This window comes from Dipteris shenzhenensis, chromosome 12 (assembly GCF_047967505.1).
Source record: "Dipteris shenzhenensis isolate YYH24624 ecotype China chromosome 12, Dip_SZ_1.0, whole genome shotgun sequence".
Taxonomy (NCBI): domain Eukaryota; kingdom Viridiplantae; phylum Streptophyta; class Polypodiopsida; order Gleicheniales; family Dipteridaceae; genus Dipteris; species Dipteris shenzhenensis.
Genome location: NC_141607.1, coordinates 13284064 through 13307227, shown reverse-complemented (window position 1 = coordinate 13307227; position 23164 = coordinate 13284064). Strand labels below are relative to the sequence as shown.

The window sequence follows — 23164 nt, the reverse complement described above, 5'->3', positions numbered from 1 at the left end:
AACTGAGAGATAAGAGCTGAGAGAGAGAGCTGCAAAGTAAATGGGAAAAGCTGCTGAAAAAGAACTCGAAACTTCAACTTGTTTTGCTGGCCAAACCCCGGGCTGAAGTGATGCAGGACACCTTTCCTTGAATCACAATCTTTGCTGTATGGGGTCTTCTGGAGCAGTATATGCTGCACACAAGGGGCTGCAGCTGGACTCTGGAGGACTTGTAATAGGATAGGGTTCTAGCCAGCCAATTTGGACTAGCCAACCTGGCCAACCAACAAGTTGGTTGGTTGGCTTGGTTGGCTGGCTGGCAGGGCTTGCCAAAGGAAGCCCCAATTAGCGGCTGAGGCTGCCTATAAAAAGCATCTCCCAGCCCCATTTCCCCTACTTGGTGCTGCTTTTTGGGGCTGCACCTACCCTGCTCTAGACCTAAGAAGGAAAACACTATCTACTTAGTTCTCCAGTGGGTACTAGTGAACATAGACTTTACCTAAGGCTGAGAGACTGACATACGTAGCTCATGCCTGACTGAGCCTAGACTAGGGCTCACAACGGGGTCACAGCAATGACCTATTTAGGGATCTATTAAGCCCTTGATGATGTAGCCAGCGTATCACACTGCGCCCAATACAGGGGTGCATGTGACATTCCCTCCTTAACTTCGCAGTAACTGTCACCAGTTGGGGCTTCTCCCAAGAAAATAAAGAATAATCTTTATTAGAATTGACTTTGGTCAAAGAATGGTTAAGTTAATTAACCAAGAATAAGTTTTATTGTTTTACTTTTGCTTTGCATCAATAAAAAGAGAACTGTGGGGACGCCCACAAGGGACTAGAAATAGTCCAAGAACTAGAATGCATGCATTAGACTAACCTTTAACGAGTTAAAGTGTTGAATGTTGTTTGTGGCAATGTGTAGGACCAAGGAAAGTGCAAAGAAGCCCTAGAATTAGGGGACAAGTGCAAAAAGCAGGTCCTGCCAAAGACAAAAGCATCCAGAAAGTGGGCGCTTATATGGAGGAGGGTCCCAGCTAGGCAGAAGAGCAGAAAAAGAAGCGCAATTCTCAAGAAAAGCCCAGAAAGCTTGGTTTTTGTATAAAAGTAGCTTTTAGAAAGAACAAAAGCATAAAATAGCTTTTAAAAAGCACTAAAGCTAGAAACAGCTTTCAGAAAGCAAGTTTAGCTTTTTGGTAAGCCAAGTTTATAAAAGAAGAGCCAAAGAGCTCAAGATCACTCAGCTTTGTACTCAGTTCATGCTCTTGGGAAGAGCCAGTTGTACAAAGACTATCTTCTATTGCAATAAAGACCTTCGGGGAGGGCAGCCCTTCTTTTTGGCCCCTAGTACTGTGTTCTTGCTTCTCTCCCTCATCTCCCAGCTACTCTACATGTCGGCAATCACGTTTCAACAAGCTCTTCAAAGTTCCCACGCTTTGTTCAAACTTCGGTTACAGATTCTAGTACAGGAGCAAATTGCGATTTCTTCTATAGAGCCTATCTTGGATTGCGTGCCCGGGAGCCCAGGAGGAGGAATTTTGATTGGTTTGAGGACTGTTCTTTGGTTTAGTTACGGTTTCAGTGGTATCAGAGCCAAGGTTGGTTGCTCTCTTTGGTGACCACGACCCAAGAAGCTTGCAAGCCAGCTGATTCCCCGGACAATTGGTTGCTAATTCTCCGGACAATTGGTTGCTAATTCTCCGGACAATTGGTTGATTGCTTGCTCGACCTCATTCGCCGGACAATTGGTTGCTAATTCCCCGGACAATTGGTTGCTAATTCCCCGGACAATTGGTTGATTGCTTGCTCGACCTCATTCGCCGGACAATTGGTTGCACCATACAACTAAAAGCCACTCCCACCCTTACTTCATCGCGAATCGGGCCGGCTCCTGTCTTCCCCCGTACGCATTTACTACCTCAAAGAGGAGTGGAGCTCTACAATTAGTTGTCAAAACAAGAAGTCATGGTTTTGGAGCAAGGGAGTTCAGCTTCCAAGAGGCCCGGTTCAGCTTTCAAGAAGCAATCTAAGGGACCTGAGGACGATCTTAGTGAAGGATTCATGAAAGAAAAGATCAAGGAGTTCCAAATTCTTAAGGAGAAACCTCGATTTCAGCAATTATTCGAGGAGATGATGTCCTATCCAAAATCAAAGCCATGAAAAGAAAAGGGAGATAAAGAACTTTCTCATACTTCTCCATCGAAAGAGTCTTCTAAGCATTCTCCTTTCTCTAGGGAGAATTCACGGAGTCCTGCATCACGCCAGAAGCGTCAAACTTCAAGAAAACGAGGGAGGAGTCTGAAGCCACACGGGAGACGAAGTCGAAAGCATGGAAGGAGAACTCCCAGTTCAAGCCCATCTTCTTCTAGTTCTTCTTCATCTTCTTCTTCTTCCTCTTCCTCGTCTTCTTCTAAATCCCGAGGACGCTCTCGTCATAAGCGCAGAAGAAGATCCAGATCTCGAAGTAAGGATTTCAAGGAAGGAGGTAAGTCTGTCAAGTTCAGTACTTTTGATGGAAAGTATGGAGCCACTGAGAAAGCTTTGCAGTTCATCCGTCAGTTGACATAGCCTTCAAAACGGGGCACTATCGCGAGAAGTCCAAGTTAAAGATTGTGAGTCTTCATCCGACAAATAGTGCTAGTGCTTGGTGGGGAGTTCTTCTTGTTGCGGAAGAATCTCCAAAGACTTGGAAAGAATTCAAGAAGCAGTTCTATGAACAGTTCTTGCCTAAGAATTTCTATGACGACGTTCATACAGCATGGGAAAGTGTGTGCATGGCAACCACTGACACCATCGACACATACAATCAAAAGTTTTGGAAAGCCTATCTTCAAATCACGCCCTTCAAAGAAATTTCAGAAAAGACAAAGCTTCGGAAGTATCGAGCGGGATTACATCCCAACATACGGACTCAAGTAAGCATTGATCCAAAGAAGACGAAGCTCTAAGATTTGATGCATTCAGCTTCAGTGGTTGAACTGCTAAGAGAAGATCTTCTTCAGACTATGGCAGAAAAAGGAAAGGGTGTGAGGGTTGTACCACTAACTCAAGATTCAAAAATATTTCAGCCTCAGAAGCCAAGGGGTTCATTCAAGCCCTTCAAAGAAAAGTCAAAGTTTACTCCAGGGCAGATTGCAACCTTCCAAAAGGAAGGTAAGTGTTTCGGTTGTGGAACACCATGGCATGTGGCTGCCCAGTGCCCCCATAGGACTACGGGTCCAAGGGAGCAGAAAACGCCAAAAGAACCGCCAAAGCCCGTGGCGGGCGGAATCCCAGATATGCTGGAAAGAACCACAGAACCAAAAAACAAAGAGCTTTGCCTCGCATGGGGTAAAGTAAGAGTTCAGATGGCTAAAATTGTACTATAGGCGATTTGTCCCATGTCAACCACCACCACCGCAATGGTTGAGACCATGCAAAATATTTTTGAAGCCCTTAAATTAAGGCCAATCCTAAAGACATTAAGGGAAATCCTAGATCTTAAATGGGACAGTAGCCATATACATATCAAGATATTCAAATAAGACCAATATTCAAAATATTCAGCAAGGAGTATCATCCAGTCAGTATACATTGAAAGACAGGTTTCTCATAAAAGATGATCACCTTTGTGTGACTCAAGATATGCGAGCCAAAGTTTTGGAAGAATGTCATGCTCCTCCTTATGCAAGGCATCGAGGCATTTTGTCTACTACTCAGGCCATTGAGAGAGATTTCTTTTGGCTAGGGATCCGGAAAGACATTCATAAGTTTGTAACGGAATGTCTAACGTGCCAAAAGGTAAAGTATGGCAAGCACAAGACCCCAAGACTTCTACAAGGACCATAGGAAAGTATTGCTATGGATTTCATCTTTGATCTTCCTAGATCCAGAAACAGGAATGATGGAATATGGACTATCATTGATAGGTTCAGCAAGCAGGCCCATTTCATTCCAGTAAGAAAAACCATTAAGGTAGACCACATGGCCAGATTGTTTTTGGCACAAATCTTCAAGCACCATGGGATGCCTAAATCGATTGTTAGTGATCGAGACCCTAGGATGACTAGTTTATTCTGGAGAGCATTATTTGATAATATGGGGACGAAGTTGGACTTTTCATCTTCTTTTCATCCTCAGTCTGAGAGACAAAGTGAGAGTGCCAATTCCACGGTATTGGATCTTCTCAAGTGTTATGCTTCCGAGCAAAAGATCGAATGGGAAAAGTATCTTCCTCTTGTGGAATTGGCATACAATAACACTGTTCATAGTTCCACTGGAAAAGCTCCATTCAAAGTTATTTATGGAAAGGTGATTTTGCCACCTATTCTCAAAACAAAGGATGAGATATTTGCAGTTGACCAGTATGTCCGAGACTTAGACACAGCTTTCTCTCAAGTTCGGACAGCAATTGAAAGATCTCAACACAAGCAAAAGAAGGCAACAGATAAGCACCGGAGGGAGATGAACCTCCAAGAAGGAGATTGGGTATTACTAAAGTTTGAAAAAGCCTGTCTCAGGAAGATGAAAGGAAAAGAGAAAGTATATCCCAAGCTGTCTCCAAAATATTATGGGCCATTTCGGGTTAGTGAGCCCATAAACGAAGTCGCTTTTCAACTAGAGCTGCCCGAGACTTGGAAGATTCACAATGCTTTTCATGTGAGTCTTCTAAAGAAGTATCAAGGACCAGAACCCACAAAACCAGTTCAAGAAGAGCCACCTGAGGTGGAAGAGATGGAGGATTAACCAGAACAAATTGTATATCATACAGAAAAGAAAGGACACAGAGGCAAGGTGATCCGTAGATACCTCGTCAAGTTTAAGAACTATTCGGCACTTGATGCCAAGTGGGTATATGAGGACTACTTCTCAGAGTATCCTCAAGTTTTACAATTGTATCAAGAAGCTTTTCAGTTGAGGACAACTCTTTAGAAGTCAAGGAGATGTCACCAATTGCGGCTTCTCCCAAGAAAATAAAGAAAAGATCATTCAGCTTTGTACTCAGTTCATGCTCTTGGGAAGAGCCAGTTGTACAAAGCTATTTTCTATTGCAATAAAGACCTTCGGGGGGCCCAGCCCTTCTTTCTGGCCCCTAGTGCTGTGTTCTTGCTTCTCTCCCTCATCTCCCAACTACTCTACTTGTCGGCAATCACGTTTCAACAAGCTCTTCAAAGTTCCCACGCTTTGTTTGAGTTCCGGTAACAGATTCTAGTGCACGAGCAAATTGCGATTTCTTCTACAGAGCCTGTCTTGGATTGCGTGCTAGGTTCTTTAGCCCGAGAGTGTTTCCTTTGCTGCGATTCTATGCCAGAGTGTTCCCTTTGCTGCGATTTTGGTTTCTACGCGTGGATTGAAGCCCGTAAGCGCCTGCAAGCCATGCCCGGGAGCCCAGGAGTTGCGATTGGTTTGAGGGCTGTTCTTTGGTTTAGCTACGCTTTCAGAAACATCGCTTTCTTCCAAGTAGTCGCCAAAACCTGTGGGAACTCCACAAAAAAGCTTTTGTTTAGCCATACCGCCTCGATCTAGAAACTTGGTGTAGAACTCCCGCATGCGCCGTCCTAACCTATGCTTCCATTTATGCAAAAGAATCTCTATAATTTATGCGTTGCCGATTACTTTGGGTTGTTGCTCATCTGCGATGTTACTGAGTGTTGGGCCAATGTAAACCTTTAACCACAATACTTGAAAGACATGTGTGCATAGTCCAAGTACGACCAAATACTCGAAGAATAAGTATCATTAAGAATGGCTTGTACTAGAGGAAGAAAATGCTCCCACTTCGACTGTGTATCATGACAATATGCATTGAGCACGTCGAACGACAGCTGATTATATACTTCTGACTTCCCGTCTGTCTATGGATGAAATGCACTGGACATCTGTAGCTTGGTGCCGAAGTTATCAAACAAGGCCCTCCAGAAATGAGAGGTGACCTTCGAATCCCCGTCTGAAGCAATGGTCCTTGGCATGCCTAACTGTCCCTAGACTACTGGTCGTGGCATACGACAAAATCACCTATTTAGAGATCTATTAAGCACTTGGTGGTGTAGGCCATGTGTCACATTGCACCCAAGTGGAAGGGTGCATGTGACAACTCTGCTCATCCTGGGATAGCCATGCCCTTCTTAGACTAGCCCAATCCACAGGATCTAAATCCACAAAGCCCTGTTACAAAATGCTAACAACTCACAACACTGCAGAAATCACTACATCTTAATGACCACATTAATATAATACTCTAGTTGACATATGTTCAATGTGCAAAGCATCATCTTAATACCAAACACACCCAACATGACAGGTTTTCCATTCAAGGTCAAATTCACCCTTGGAAGCAACAAACACTACTATAGAAGATTTAGCGGCTGCATAAGTCATAGGTAGAAACTAAGGACTGCATTAGAAGGTCCCTCTTTCCATGGAACATCTTCTGCCAAGAAAATAAGGCACCGAGAGGCCACATATCACACCAAGGAGGTTTCTACCTTTTAAAAACAACAGGGCAAGGAGTCAAAAGTGAGGCAATGCAATATTAAATAGAAGCGCTTCAATATTTATAGTTGGCCACTCTTTGAAGACGATATCAGTACCAGTCCTAGGTTTTCATTGCTGCCTTAACTCAAATTCGTCTTCCAAATGGTAAAAAGGTCAGCCAATACAGTTCATGACACCTACCTTATTACGCTTCAACAGGTTGTTCAATACGATATGCAGCAAAGGCAATGGAATATCCTCACTTTCTTGCAGCACAGCTGCCATTATTGTCTGCATTGCTGTTTGTACTGATGGAAGATGCTTGTCACTGCCAACCATGCAGAAAGTTAAAACCCAATATAAGGAAAGGCCAAACGTGCAAGACAATGCCACCACCAGAAAAACAACATCAACATCTGACTGCATCACATCTTCAGCATCTGAATTTCCGTCTTTCATAAGTTCAATTGCTATATCTATCCCAACAAGCTAGCATTTCAAAGCAGGACAGTTTGAATGTACTGTGTCCTTGACGATCTCCCAGCCTATATATGTATCTAGATGCATCCATGAACATGCCCATCTAAAAACACAACACACAGTGCAGTTTCAATCTCATGACAGTCACAAATTGAAAGTTATAAACTCCATCACCCCATAGCAGGGACTATCTACTATGGCACGCCCCCAACGGTGTAGTATAAATGTATGCTCTCACACATAACATATCACACATACTTGAGCATCCATTTCAGCCGCGACAAAGGCTAACACTACAAGAGAAGGCTAATCAAAACGTAGTCAACATTCTCTTCCTTCAAGCTACAAAACTGATTGTCACACATTGCTTGTAACAAGTCGATGTAGACAACTAAGACCAATAATGCATAATAACCGGGAGGGCAAAGTTTTTTGGCTGGACTGGCAAAAGAACTTCAGCCCTACACACGCCAAGATCTACTTGGATGAGGACCTCTCAATTCTGGCTAGAGTTTGGGCATGCCCACATTAACTCCCAAGCACTAGGCCAGTGAGAAATGTAGTTTCGCTGGGTAGGCAATGTCCTTTGGCTCATCATTTCCCCTATATACTCTGGCTAGAATTTCAACAAGCTAAGCATCCCCACATTGACTTCTTTTGGTCAGCCATGTGCAGAGTCTGCTCTATGATCCAGCCTGTATAAGATACTTGTGCGTTTAACTGCAGGTTACATTCGAAGAAACCTCATATAAGAGCCACATATTGATCTCACCTCACAAATAAAGCAACAACTATTGTCTGCAGAAAGATACCCTTATTCTCTTCTTGTTGTGAAGTATTTCAATAGTGTGCTACATTCTCAGTACAACAAGCTGCTTCACCTTAAATGATTCATTTAAGTAATGACTCAACATTCCACAACATCAATTCACAATTCTCTCCAACCTCTTAACAAATTAGCATGCAAAGATAAGAACGGAAACTCGAAAAGAACAAGCGAGTACAAGTACTCGTGAGCACTGCCCTTAGAGGGACGAGTTGATTTGGGAAGAGAGGAAGGGGAGAGAGAGAGAGAGAGAGAGGGGGACGAGTTGATTTGGGAAGGGGGAGGAAAGAGGGGGAGAGAGAGAGAGAGAGAGATGTCACTCAGAATAGAAAGTGTAAACCGTGGCCTAAAATAACTGGAGGGACACTTTTTAAGAAAAAGTGTAAGGCTGCACGGCAGTGCTAAGTTCTAACAAAAGAAAGAATCAAGATGACAACTTCTATAAAAGGTGTGAGCTAAAAGTCTGCTCCAAAAATACAGCCAAGCGCTATATATGCAATCACAGCCGTGTAAGCTGGGAAACAAAAAGTAAAGGGGCCTCAAGAACTGCTGCTAACGCTCTCTCCGGTGTGCATTGCTGAGGACTTGAGTGGGATAAGGAGTGATGGCCCAAGGGCCCCCTTTAATAGGAAGAAGGGGCATACCGAGTCTTTTGCCCCCCACACAACCAGCAGATTTGGCCAACCAGGCCCTGCGACTGCTGAGGCGAGGTCAAGGTCAGGCCCCGGGATGCACAAATGGCTGTCCTTAGCCAGCCCTTCAATGCCCTGATTGGCCCGGCAAAACAGCGCCTCCAGGCTCTCCAAAACAGTATTGACATGCAGAGCCATATGTCATACCCTCACACCGCCATTCCAGCAGCTCACTCTGGTGTGCTCACCAGCCATGATCAAGTCATTAATCATGCTCCTATCCCCCTCTAAACAACCCAAGGAATCATCAATTTGCAGGTACAAAGCTTTCAAGGCCTACTCCAGCCCACACAGCACCTTGCATATTCTCTTATCTTATCCTAGGGAAGAAATCCATTTGGCTGCTCCACAGAGACTTCCTTCTCCTATCAATTGCACTAGTCTAAAAAAGAAAAGCAACAATAGAACAGAAGTCCTTGTAGATTTCTGGAAACTCAAATACAGAATCCACAAAGACCTACTTGACCGACTAGAACTCCAATTTTTCTCAATGAAACCAATAGAAGGCATTTATGGAAGCAGTGATCTGCAAACATTTGCTTCCTGCACCTGATTGTGCACTCTCAACTTACCAGGTGGGAGCCGCATTTCGCCATGACCAATTATCCTAATCATATACAGGCTACCCTTGTGGAGATAGGCCTTTTCATCGTGGCAAGGCCTCAAAGAAAAGCTCTTTGCACACACATCATGGAATGAACTCAATGAGGCTTTCACGGAAGAGTTTCTTTTGGAGCCAGATGAATTTAACAATTTTCAAAATCTCCAAACCCTGAATAAGGATGGCAAGCCCTTGGATTCCTTTATTCAAGATTTCACAGAGATCACAACTAAATTCCCAGAGAGTAGCCACAACCGCCTTTTCATTGTTAAAGACTACCAAAACGAGATTAGAAGAAACAACTTAGAGACACTTTGATCACGCGATTCACTTTGCGAAGGTCTATGGTAGTACTTTGATGCACAATGGATGGAAGAAGAGTTCTTTACAGATTTTCCACAGATACTCGCAGATTATAAAGAGGCGATGCAATTGCAGAAGTAACAAGAGAAAGGGCATGTAAGAGGAAGAGACAAGCAATAATTCAGAAGAGGACTTCTGCTCATTCAAGCAGGAGGGAGTGTCATGACAAGAGAGATGATTATTTAGTTAATTAATTGTCATTAGAACCTTATTATTGTTAGGCGCCAATTTGATAGTGCGGTTATATGTTTGTATTTATGATCGATCAAGCAGTGTAAATAGTACCGCCAAAACTATGTAACATTGGCCAATGATCAGTAATAAAGATGTGCACACATGTGTCTAGGTCTTAGGGGCAGTAGGAAAGGGAAAGGGTGCATTAGAGTGCATTGAATGGTAGGTGCATGGGTCATAGGATAAGGGTAGGTGTAAATGGGAAGATGGAACTTGAGTGATCTCAAGGGACATTAATGAAAGGGTATCACCCTTTCATTGTGAATCTCACATAGCATTCTCTCTACCACATTGCATTCATCTGCCATCTCTCTCCCACCTTGCATGTAGGTCGAAATAGAGACAAGTACTCTCACGAGGGCGCTCTTCCTCATCGGAGGGCCAATTGGCATTCAAATTCTGCATGCATTTCACACATTTGCATTCTCGAAAAGTCTGGTTTTTCACATTCCTTTTGTTTTTCAAAAATTTTTATTACCTCTTATTTCTTCTCTTCTTTTATTATCTGTGTAGTTTTTTGGACTTTAGAACTACAAAAAAACTAAATTTGTACGATTGCATATATTCTAGTCTTTCTTAATAAAGATCCACTCCGTCGTGAGTGAAATGTCTGTCCTATCTAATCTCACAATATGTAAGGACAGATGCTCAGATGAGTTTTGGATCTCCACATGAAGTCTTGGAACCATCTCCTTCCAAGATTCTGAAGAATCATGTCAAGATTGATAACTGAGTGGCTACTAGGAACCATATGGATGCCTAACCTCTCCACAAGATAAGCATCGATAAAATAACGAGTGCTACCATCATCAAGTTGAACATAAACTAGATGCCAACATTGAAATGGCAGTGCTAACAATTCGTATGAGAAGACTCTACCAATGGGGCAACACCGTGGTGTAAAGGGCATGCGATTGACAACTGACGAGGTTTGGTGCATTTAAAGCAAAGTTCTTTCACTCGAGCAGCAGCCTGCGTAGGAGAATCGGTACAACTCTTCTTTGCAAGAGGTCATGAAGGCTGCTTTGCTGAAATTAGTCTTTTCAAGCTTGGTGTACTGGCTCGACGGCTCTTCTTAGGCTTTCCACGATGATTGGCCTTTGAACTTCAGTAAATACACCTCTTCTTTCCACGAGTACTCTTCTCTTTATGGTACACGACCTGTTCCGGAGTAAGAACTTCAGTCCCATCTTCAAGTTCAGGTTCTTCTTGATGCTAAGTATCCAAAAACGCAGAAGTATCACCATGGTATCTCTTCAAATCGCTCACATGAAAGATATTCTTCATACGCCAGTGGGCTGGTAATTTCAGCTCGTACGCTCTGGATCATTCTTCTGGATATAAAGATGCTGAAATCTGAAATGGACCATAAAACTTCGGTGCTAACTTGACATGTTTTGTACTTCCTCTCACTGACTTGATTCTTCTTTTATCAATCTTCAGTAACACCCAATCATCCTCCTTGTAATAAACTTCTTCTCTCTTTTTTATTGGCTGCCTTGGATTGTTGAACCTGCTCAATAACCTGTGACACATCCTCAGCAAACTGGTCCAGCAAAAATTCGCTCCCCCAAGTGTGTTATTGGAGTGGGTAAACATTGCCCATAGATGATTTCAAATGGGGCTTTCTTGGTGGAAGTATGTACATTATAAGCAAACTCTAACATGGGTAAGAACTCTGGCCACCTTCTACGTTGGTCATGGACATAAGCTCGAAGTAAAGTAATTATGGTTTGATTGGCATTCTCACTTTGTCCATCTCTTTGAGGGTGGAAGGCTGTAATAAATTTCAGTTTGGTTCCGAGATTCTCTAATAGGGCTGTCCAAAAGTTGCTAATGAAACGGCCATCATTATCGGATACAACAGATTTTGGTAACCCATGTAACCTAAAGATTTCCCTAATGAATAACCTTGCTGTTTCAGGAGCAGACAACTCTTTTTTACAGGGAATAAAATGAGCTTGTTTACTCAACCTATCTATAACAGTGAAATCTGCTCAAACTGACCAACCTTGGGGAAACTTGACACAAAATCCATTGTAATGTGTTCCCACTTTTCTGAGGGAATAGGCAAAGGCTGCAAAAGACCAGCAGTCTTACTTGTGTCAGATTTAATGCACTGACATACGTCACATTGTTGAACAAAGGTCGAAACTTCTTTGCGAAGTTTAGGCCAATGGAAGTATCTCTCAATATTGTCAATGGTCCCTCTAATGCCTCTATGTCCAAAATATGGACTCGCATGTAACTCACTCATGACTAGATACCAAAATGTTTTGGGTACACATATGGCACGTCCCAAAAATAAGTATCCATCCACGATGGAATAAGCCTCTAAACTCCCAACCTCATTACGCTGAATCTTCCCATAAAGCATGAATGACTGCCAGTAACATCTTCTCATACGTGATATATTTCAATTCAGCCCCTTGAAGTTTTCTACTCTCATAAGCAATGGGATGCCCTCCTTGCATCAAGATTCAACACTGCCCCAATCAAGGTACCACTCGCATCCGTACATACAACAAAGAACTCTTTGTCCGTGTCCGGAAATGTTAACACTGGTGCAGTAACCAATGTTCTCTTAAGCTCCTCAAAAGCTACTTGGTGAACCTCTCCCCACTCATACAAGGAATGCTTCTTCAACAAATCTGTTAGTGGAGAAGCAAGACGTGCAAAATTCTTAATGAATCTGCGATAATAACTACACATCCCTAGGAAGGATCTCAGCTCATGTATATTTTTGGGTATTGGCCATTCAATTATGGCCTTGACCTTTTTAGGGTCAACCCGAATTCCCTCAATAGACACAATGTGTCCCAAATACTCTATTTCTGTCTTGAAGAACTCACTCTTCTTGGTATTTAGGAACAATTGATCCTTCCTTAGGAGCTCCATCACCTTAGCAAGGTGATCCTTATGCTCTTCCTCATTCTGGCTGAAAACTAAAATGTCGTCAAAGAAGACTATGACAAATTTTCCCAAGTAGGGTCGCAAAACCCTTCTCATCAGTCTACTAAAAGTGGCTGGAGCATTAGTTAGACCAAAAGGCATGACCAAAAACTCATACTGTTTGGTGAGAGTGCGAAAAGCAATCTTATGTTCATCCCCAGCTTTCATACGAAGTTGATGATAACCAGATTTCAAATCAAATTGTCTAAAAACTTTAGCACCTTTAAGCATATCCAATAAATGATCCACTCTTGGAATTGGATACCGGTTCTTAATCGTAAGTTTATTCAAAGCACGGTAATCTACGATATGATCCATCCTTCTTCTTGACCAATAATACACGTGCTCCAAATGGAGCACTGCTTGGTCGAATCAGGCCTTTTTGCAATAGATCTTCAATTTGTTTTTCTACCTCCTCCATTTCTATGATGTTCATCCTGTATGGGACTCTACATGAAGGAGAAGCTCCTGGCTCTAAGTCTATGGCATGATCATCTTCTCTCTCCATAGGCAATTCGAATGAGTCATCTCTTCATAAGCTCTAAGGAACTCATTTCTCTTCCGATCTTCTTTTGAGATATGAAGATCTCGTGAATCCCGTATATACACAAGATTACAATCTACCCCTCTTTTTACCAATCTTTTCGCTTGGGTAGGAGTAATCAATGGAATTGTATACGCGTCTCGATCCCCTACGATCCTTATGTTTTCATCCTTATGTACAAAGCAACAATGATGAGTATGAGGATGAATAGCAGGGTTAAAATCATACCGCCATGGTTTACCTAGAATCATGTCAACGTCTTGTAAAGGAGCTACTAGAAAATCCCTTCGATCTCTATATTTTTGTATACAAAAAGGAATATTCCGTACTATGGATGTGTCTTCTTCATTGTGTCCCCTAAAAGCTCCTGAGAGCGACATGTTTTTTATAGGCTCTGGTTTAAGATGGAGTAATTTTACCAATCTATCACTCACTAAGTCATAATTACATCCATCGTCTAGGAGAACCACTATTCTCTGTCCATTCACGAATCCATACACCTTAAAAAGATCATGAGGCCCAAAGGTATTGGCTGAATGGACAGCATTCACTATTGGCTCAATAGTCACATTAGATTTCGAGGGTGACAAGGTAGAAGCCTCACCCTCTTGCTTGGATGCCTTGGCTGTCCCTTTTACTGAATTCATCTTGGCAATCTTAGCCAAGAGAACGGGACACTTATGCCATACGTGCCTTGGCTTATGTTTCTTACACCCGAAACATTTTCCTTCCCTAATCAACTTCCTCTTCTCTTCGTCCGTCATAAAAGGAAATGGCACCCATCCAGGACGTGATTGGACGTTCACATTCCTTACAAGAGCTTTACTTTCTGCTGTAAACTGATACCCTCCGTTTGGGCTACTTGTTTTGAGCGGATTGGAGCTCTAGATACCATTATAGGGGGTACTTGATGGATGGATCACCCCCTTAAAATCTTGTTCCAATTATTGGAGCTCTAGATACCGTTATAGGGGGTACTTTCCGTTGGGGAGAACAGGGGGGGTCCCTTTTCCTCACGGTTTAAGAATTTTAAGGGTACATTCACACCGGCCGGGGGGGGGGAGGGGGGTCACCCCGTTAGGACACCCCGTTCACCGTTCAAGACCAAAAAATCCCTTGTTTTAGAACCTCAGGAATTCAAGGTTGGTCGGGAAGGAAATGTTTGCCTCCGAGAATTCAAGGGTTGTTCGGCAAGGAGATGTATCGTTAGATTTCGATGTCTCCCGTTCCCTGTCCGCGCCTTCTCTCGCAACTTCCGTGCCTTCTCCCACCGTCGTCCTCTTCCGCCGTCCGCGGCTATCACAAGCCGTGCCTTCCCCACACTAGTGCTTCCGCCACGATTCTGCACGTTCTAGCCCTCTTCTTGTCCCGTTCGTGGACCGTCGCCGCTCTGATACCAAATTTGAAAAACCAAACTTTTCGAGAATGCAAATGTGTGCAATGCATGCAGAATTTGAATGCCAATCGGCCCTCCAATGGGGAAGAGCGCCCTCGTGAGAGTACTTGTTTCTATTTCGACCTACATGCAAGGTGGGAGAGAGATGGCGGATGAATGCAATGTGGTAAGAGAGAATGCTACGTGAGATTCACAATGAAAGGGTGATACCCTTTCATTAATGTCCCTTGAGATCACTCAAGTTCCATCTTCCCATTTACACCTACCCTTATCCTATGACCCATGCACCTACCATTCAATGCACTCTAATGCACCCTTTCCCTTTCCTATTGCCCCTAGGACCTAGACGTGTGTGTACATCTTTATTACTAATCATTGGCCAATGTTACATAGTTTTGGCGGTACTATTTACACCGCTTGATCGATCATAAATACAAACATATAACCGCACCATCAAATTGGCGCCTAACAATAATAAGGTTCTAATGACTATTAATTAACTAAATAATCATTTCTCTTGTCATGACAGGGAAGACATAGTTAGCAAGCAAAGCAACACTTATGTCGTCATCAGTGGCCAAGCATAAGCAGCTATACTGGTTTCTAAAGACCTGTGGAGTCTCTTGGGCAAACCCAATGCTTACTAAAATACGTCCCAGAAAAAAAAGAAAGACAAGAAAGAAAGAAGAAAGAAGAAAGGAAGAAGGTGACTATTTCACTATTTGAATCATATACCTCATTGTCGATATAATGGAACTCTTCATGGAGATCTTCATGGGCCTATGGTTAAAATGGCATCACATATTGATTTTCGTGTGTTCAAAATAGGCAATCTTAGTGCAAGATTCAGCTTGATCTTCCTGACCATTAGAAAATGCACAATGCTTTCCATGTCAACTAAAGAAATTCAATAATCAAGTTTCCCTAGATCAGTTTCATGAAGACCCTCCAAAAATTGAGGGCAGAAACAAAGTGTTGATGCACCGGTATCAAAAGGATGAGCCGAGGTCAAGCTTACAAGCAATGCTTGCTTAAGTTTCAGTGCTACCCATGTGACAATGCCATTTGGGTAGAAGAGAAAAACTTTCCAAACTACCTGCAGCCCCTTGAACCAACGACCGGCCAGCCCTAAATGGGCCGACTGGCTAGTTTGCTAGGTTGGCTGGCCAAACAACCTGGTTGGCTCAGCCCAACCAGCCCTACAAGGGCTCTCCTTGCTGGCCCACCTGTACCGCCTGGCCACATGGCACAGTGCCACTGGCCCAAGCCATATGCGTCCTATTGTGGGCCTTCCTGCACGCTCCAGCCTGCCCTGTTTGCAGCACCATGGTTGCGCCTCTGTACGGCCTGCTTTCAGGGTCTGATGTAGGCAACGACCCTGCCCATAGCCCTTGCCTCGCTACCATACTGCAGATGTACCTGCTCACCTCTGTCCGTCTCTGTTTGGACCTCCAAACAGACCCAAACCAGCCAAGAACTGCTGCGACCTGTCTGCTCAAGCCATGTGTCCACCTCATCCAAGATTACTCCACCCGAGGTTCCACTCTTGGCCAAGTCCATGAATATGCTGCCCATATGGCAACCTGTTTGCTGCCCATGTGGCAGCCCCTCTATCTCTCTCTTCTTCATTTTTTGATTCCTGCCCACATGGCAGACATTACCCTGCCCATGTGTCAGTCACTCAAGACCCAAGTTCACCCCCCCTGCTCTCCTGATATGGGGGCTTACAGATGGGGAGGTGACCTTTCCAACATCCCCTCTCACCCACACATCTCGGCCCAATGCCAACATGTCGATGACTGCTCCAGTAACTCCCCGCTCGTAGTCCTCTAGAACACTTCGATGTCAAAATCTTTTCATGGCTTTTCATCTAGTGGCTCTTGCTCCACCAGCGCTGGTTCCGCTTCCCCACACCATCCTGGTACACAAGTCCATCTCTGGTAGCACCTCCTAGCACCACCACCTTCAGTCATGTTCCCACCTTCGAACTCAAACAATCCAGCCACCACCATCTTCCAGTTGTCGGGCACTCCATGAAATCCACCCTCGTGTCCGTATCAATAGCCACGCACCTGGAAGATACCAAGCACTCCATGCGGTCCTTCACCTTCACAAAGGTTTCTGACTCCTCGTCGACCCACATCTCAATGTCAGACATCATCCCTGTGGTTTCCAGGTCAGCATATCTGACCTCAGGAACACGCGGAGATATCACCAAGAACAACACTTCGATTACCACATTTGCTTTGGCCTTTGTATCACCCTCTCAATCTGAGTCGGACTCCTTCCTTTTGTTTTTCTTATCCGCCTTCTTCTTTCTGCAATCCTTCGCAAAATGACCTGGCATGTCCCAATAGAAGCACTTGTTCTACTTCCTCTTGGAAGTGTCCTCGTCATCAGAGTCGTCTTTCTTGGACTTGCCACCATTAGGCTTGCCCTTTCCTTTGCTAGTGTAGTCCTTTGGCAGCAACCCATTGTCATCTTTGTCGTCGTTGTAGAGCGTCTCCCTTCTCCTAGCTTCTTCCTGTAGCACTAATGGACAACTCTCCTCAAAAGTCAGAGGTTTGGTCCTCTGTCCTGCTGTCACAGTCGTAACAAAGCTTTTGAAACTCCAAGGTAGCCTCCTCAGTACCATCAAGGCCAAATGGTAGGAGTCCACCTTCTGACCAATTGATGCCAATTGATCCCTCACCACCTTGACCTTTGTCAAGTGGTCATGTACCAAATCTCCCTCATCCATATCAAGGTTGTAGAGCTAATGCTGAAGAAGCAAGATCCGAGATGTGTTGTCTGTCTCGTACAGATCCTTCAGAGTGACCCATGCCTCTAATAACATCTCGCCCATCTAGATGTGAGGAAGCACAGAGTCCGTCGTCGTCCCTATGATCAATGCAGGGCATGGGCATCTCTAACTTCCCAAGCTTCGAGCTCCTCTCCGTCAACTGCCATGAGTATATTCCATTGTTTGTCCACCATGTCCTTTGGCTTCGCCTCCACTCCCGTTGTCAGTTTCCACAGCTTCCAAGCCACTAAATGACTCCGGATCTTCACCTTCTAGATCGGGTAATTTGACCCATCCAGTTTCCCAAAGTCTCCAAAGTTAGAGATAGTGAAAGAAAGAAATCTGGGAGCAGGAAGGGAGAGCAAGGGCTGAAGCGGCTGAAGAGATCAACATCTCAACTGCTAAACGACACAGCAAAGTCAAACAAACTCAACCTTTAAGAGACCAGAACTCTGAACGCACCTGGCTGAACCTAAGTCACCCTCCTTCTCGCAAGGGCATTGTTCTCCAATCGTGGAAGTAGATTCCCAAGAACAACTGAATCAGGGTCGCCCTTCAATAAGGTCCCTGTCTTTAGGCTCCCACACCTGTGAGCTCCTACAAGCTCTCATACCATGTTAGAAATCGACCAACAAAGGGTGCACACAATGGAAGACTGATAGAATAGCCCTTGCCTCAATGCCGTACTGCAGATGTACCTGCTCGCCTCTGTCCGCCTCTGTCTGGAGCTCCAAACAGCCCCGAACCAGCCAAGAACTGCTGCGACCTGTCTGCTCCAGCCATGTGTCCAGCTTGTACAGGATTACTCCACCAGAGGCTCCACTCTTGGCCAAGTAAGTCCATGAATATGCTGCCCACATGGCAGCCTGTTTGCTGCCCATGTGGCAGCCCCTCTATCTCTCTTTTCTTCATTCTTTGATTCCTGTCCACATGGCAGACATTACCCTGCCCATGTGTCAAGTCTCTCAAGACCCAGGTTCAACCCCCCCATGCTCTCCTGATATGGGGGCATACAGATGGGGAGGTGACCTTTCCAACACTCTTTGCTTGCCATCAGACATTCAATCCAAGGATAGCTAATTCATGCATGGAGAGTGCTATCATGAATCCAATTCTTCTCTCTGATTCCCACCATCTAAAAAGTCTCTACGCTTTTCTGAAGAATCCTTATCATCATTCTATTTCTTGGGCTTGTCCATGCCAGGCTTACCCTATTGGCCTTGCGTTTGCGCAAAGCAACAAAGGCCACCTTCTTCATACACCTTTTCGTAGTAGCAACAGCCCCTACTCCTCAAATGTGAGTGGCTTTCTTTGCTTTGCAGATTATACAAGACACCAACTCTCTAACAGCAAGTTAGCAAAAGCATGCCTAATCGATCAGTGCCCACTTTCTAAGCAACTGCCAGCCACCTTGGTTTTGGTGCAGTAATCGTGCAAGGACTCTCCTTCCTTGATTCTAGAGCATAGGAATCATGTTGACTTCTTTGTCTTGCATAGACCCTCCCCCATGGTCCATGCTTTCAAAGCTGTGCCTACCAGCAATGACTCCACATGTTGTCCGAATGAGCATGTTGGAAAACAGAGGGTAGTGGAGGTTGGTTGCTAAGTCACACAGCGGAAGATAGATAAACAAGATAGTGGTAAATTCAAATCCAACTTCACTTCCGTCATGTGTACTATGTTGATGTGTAGACAGTAAATGAACAATTCACAAAACAGATGTAGAAAATATATATTTGTCCACTGTGGACCAAATCATATACAAAATGTGTCCAGTGTACCACCCTCTATCAGAGGGGTGCTGACTAAATGTAGACCCCTGTTCACTCAAACCCGTTCTCCTACCTCCTCATGGCACCTGCTCCTCACACCTCAATGCTGCTCCTGCTGGACAGCCTATCATTAGGCAGTGCTTGCTTGTGGATCCTTGACCTCGTTGCTGTTATGAGGGCAGCCAATGGTGAGGCACAAGTCTCCCCTTGATTCCATCTTCCTTTGCTGCTATGAAGGCAGCCAGCCCTTGATAACGACTCTTGAAAACTCCTTGCTGTACCAGATTGCTCCTGGTTTGCTCCCTGAAGCAGGCTGAACTGCCCAAAGTCTGAACTTCCTAGACTGGCTGACCCAGTCTGTCAGTCAACCTACTGAGCAGCAGACTTGCCAACCAGTCTGCTGGACCCTTTTGGTCCAAACGCCTATAAATAGGCCCAGACTTGACCTAGTCACTTTCCGCCGGTCTGCAGGTCCTGCTCCAGCCTATGCAGTAACCTTCAGTCACTGCCTCAACCCCAAGCCCATACAATTCGCCACCTGCTCCAGCCTATGCAGTAACCTTCAGTCACTGCCTCAACCTGCAGGACCAGCTCCAATCGCTGCACAGTCAGGCCATGTCCACGCGCCTCTTCTGCACCTGTTTTCTACTGCTGTCCTTCCTCTGACCTGCACCTGTCTTGCCTTAATCAGCTCCGTACAGTTCTGTCCACCAGATCCTCTTCAATCAGGTGCATCCTCCTAGTCGTGTGCCCCTCAGGGTGTTAAAGACTTGTGGTGAATGTTTGATACTATGCTCTTTATCTAGAGGTGCCTACGGGGAAACTCAACCCATATTTCCCCCCCCTTAAAATCCGGAAAAACCCCCCCCCCAAAAAAAAAAAGTCCAGATGTAAGGCCGACTGAAACCCTAGGAAGCCAACCTCAATAGCAGAACCCCTGCCTCAAAGAACCAATCTGGCCATTTCCCGTCTAACCCTGTATACAAACCTACAGCTCCACGACCTCTGGATCGAAGTGTCACTCCCCTTGTCCTCCTCATAGGGACTCACATGTGGGGAGTTCACCCTCGTTTTCTGAAAAGCAAAGGCCGAGATAAAGGCTTGAGTTTACATGCAAGCAAAGGTAGAGACAAGCTGAGTAATGCACATACACTTCTTCGAAAGATTAGTCGAACAATAAACTACATTTGATGTTGTCATTGACTCAAGTGCCTCGCGCCATTTGACACCCACAAAGGATTGGTATAGTCATTTAAATAATTCTTTTATTGCCTATCGTAATGGTTGAACCAAATGGCAGACAACATGCACTCCCGACACATCTCTAATGTCTTATAGGTTCTGACCCATTAGTTTCTGGAACGTTGTGAACTACTTGAATCTATAACAGCTAGTTATCATTAAGGTCCTTGAGGTCTCAAAATCAATGACTGAAACATTCTTCCCAGATGTATAAAAGGTTCATCATGTGTTTGTTTGTTGGTTTTTTTTTTTTTTTTTGGGGGGGGGGGGGGAGAGTTTATTGAAATCTTGCTTGGTTCACCAATCTAAGGGTCTTACCAAGAGTGTTTACTATTGCTTCAACCATGACTACACGATGATAATTTCTAACTTGTCACATAAGCGGCCTACGAGACACAGAAAATAACTGAAACACGCTCAAGTCGAATCCTAATTGTTCCATCTTTTAGAGCTAGCATACGATGTCCACCTTATAACGGAAAAAAAAATGTGGAACATCTCCAAGATCAGATCATCACACCCAACGTCCAGCATCACCACGCATATTCTGAGAGTTGCCATTATCTCTAGGATTGTTGTTCTTCTTGCATAAGAAGAACTAGAAACTCCATCCAGCCCTTCAAAAGCTGAGACAACAAGTTGGAAAACCTCCTGCAATATCAGGCCAGCCACCATTACATAAGGCAAAAGCGATAGCACGAAATCTTCCAAATAATCACTTAGAAGTCACAACCTGCAACTTATTGTTATATAAGGTGTAATATGTTTTGCCCCAACATTTGATCATAAGTATTCAATTATATTAACGAAAGGCCCAGTTGAAAATGCTGAGACAAATCTGGGAACATCTGTTTCCTCACAAGACTTCATTCACATAGCCATGCATGATGTGGCCTATTTAGGCGTTTCAAACAAAAAAGCATGCCGTGTTTCTATTGTTTATCCAGGGACACGCGGAATGACAAAGGTTACCACCACATTTCCACGCCTTAGCATTCTCGTTTTGAAGAGAGCCCAGGAGACCAGATCATACATAACACAAGAATTCCCAGTTTAAGGGTTTTCAAACTTAAACATAATACCCAACCAACATTGGTGGGATGCCATGAAAGACAATGTTTCTGACAGCTCAGATAAGGTAGGTACGAATACACCCACAAATCACCACATCGAAAGTACTGCACAGGTGGCTTGATATAATGAACAACTGTAAGGAGGGCTGCAGCAAAACACCTGCAATTCTGTGTCGCTATAAATTGCATCCGGTGCAACAATCCGCATAATTTCCATAATACAGGTTGCCGTAAGAAGCCTAACTTCTTTGTCTTTGTGGCTCGTTAACATAGGGAGGACCAAAGCTCTCGTTAGAGGCTCTATAGTGCCTGTTAGCCCACGTGCTTGTTTCATCTCGGATAGCATTCCTGCGGCTATCTGCATTCAGCAAGCAGGGCAACTTATCACGCTGCGCACTAGAACGGAGGGTTTCCGAAATGCAGGGCAGCATGCAGAAATTTCGAGTTCTTCGGCCTAAGCATAAACGACAAGCGACAAAATACGGCAGGATGGTGCGTCAAGTGCACAGCCTTGCACCGCAATTAGAATATAGACTTGCGAGCGAATGTTACAGGCGCGACGTGGAGCGGTTCATACCTTCAACTGCTTGAGAATGGCATCTTTTGTGTGAGGCGGACGTGCCAGCTGCTTGCCGATGCCAGCCAGTTGCTGGCCGAGAGAAGGAGGCATGTCTATATGGACGGAAAGTCCGGAAGCAAGCTAGGGACCCCTTCCTGCAATTTCGTACTGCAGCACGTCGAAATGGCGATGTTGGATGATGTAAAGTGCAGCCTTGGCGATGGAGAGGTCAACCAAGCACCGGATAAGCAAAGCTGAACCTGCGAACAACAAGCAGCAGGAGATGAATTCGGAGCATGGGAGAAGGGAGAGGCGAAATTGGAGAGGGGGGGGGGGGGGAGGAAAGGCAGGAGGAGGAGGTGATATGATATACGGGGGGAAAGGCAGAAGCAAAAAGGCAAGGGAGGGAGAGAGAGGGAGAGAGATGGCGAAGCAAAATCGAGAGGGAGGAAGGGCAAAAAAGTGGAGGAGGAGGAAGCAGGGGGGAGGGGAAGGCAGAAAGAGCTCCAATGAGAGGAAACAAGGGGGGGATGGAAGGAGATGAGAGGAGATGGAGCAGGATGGAAGAAGAAGAAGAAGAAGAAGAAGCAGCAGCAGCAGCAGAAGAAAAGAAAGAAGCAGAGAAACGAGAAGGGCTGAAGTGTTTTTTTTTGTACATGTTTTTGCTTGCGCGGCAAAACTATTTTTCTCTCCCCCCTTTTGTCCTCCGTGGCATCCCTCGTGGCACCCCTCCTTCTATCCCATGCCCCTCCCCTTTTAGAAACCTTGCTTTGTGGATATTTTATCCATTTCCGGCCCGCGCTCCTAGCTCTCCTCTCTTTCTTCTTCATATCGATCTCCTCCAATGTTTTCACACCACATCCAAGAGATAGAGAGAGACACACACAAGAGAGTCGTAGAGGGGCTCAAACTGCCACCGCCAGCAGCTGCTACTCTGCCGCCTTTCTTTGTGTTTTCGTGTGCTTCTTCTGAGCATCCGGACCTCCACTCTGCTGGTCTCGTGGAGGATGTGGCGGACAAGTTATAACACATTACCTACACCAAACGTTGGATTGGTGGAGTGGATACCACCCACCCAAGTAGCCCTGCGCCGGCCCACATTTTTTGGGTCCACGTGGGACTACGACCCCCCGCAGCAGCAGGCAAGCAAGTGGTGTGACCCCCCCGTTAGGGCACCCCTTTACACACTTGGAAATAGCTCAACCCTTATTTGA

The 23164-nt window shown here is 44.8% G+C and overlaps 1 protein-coding gene across 1 annotated transcript in view; it reads right to left on the bottom strand.

The window, feature by feature from the left end:
• LOC147895838 (sister chromatid cohesion protein PDS5 homolog A-like) overlaps positions 1-22552 on the bottom strand; it is a 130480-nt gene extending 107928 nt beyond the window's left edge. Inside the window, exons 1-4 of the mRNA XM_087382347.1 lie at positions 21969-22552; positions 21552-21749; positions 20788-20969; positions 6636-6762 (exon numbers count right to left, since the gene is read on the bottom strand). Of these exons, the coding sequence (XP_087238473.1) occupies positions 6636-6762; positions 20788-20969; positions 21552-21749; positions 21969-22061 (600 nt within the window). The 5' untranslated portion in view covers positions 22062-22552. The remainder of the gene's footprint in view (positions 1-6635; positions 6763-20787; positions 20970-21551; positions 21750-21968) is intronic.
• Between the last annotated feature and the right edge of the window lie 612 nt (positions 22553-23164).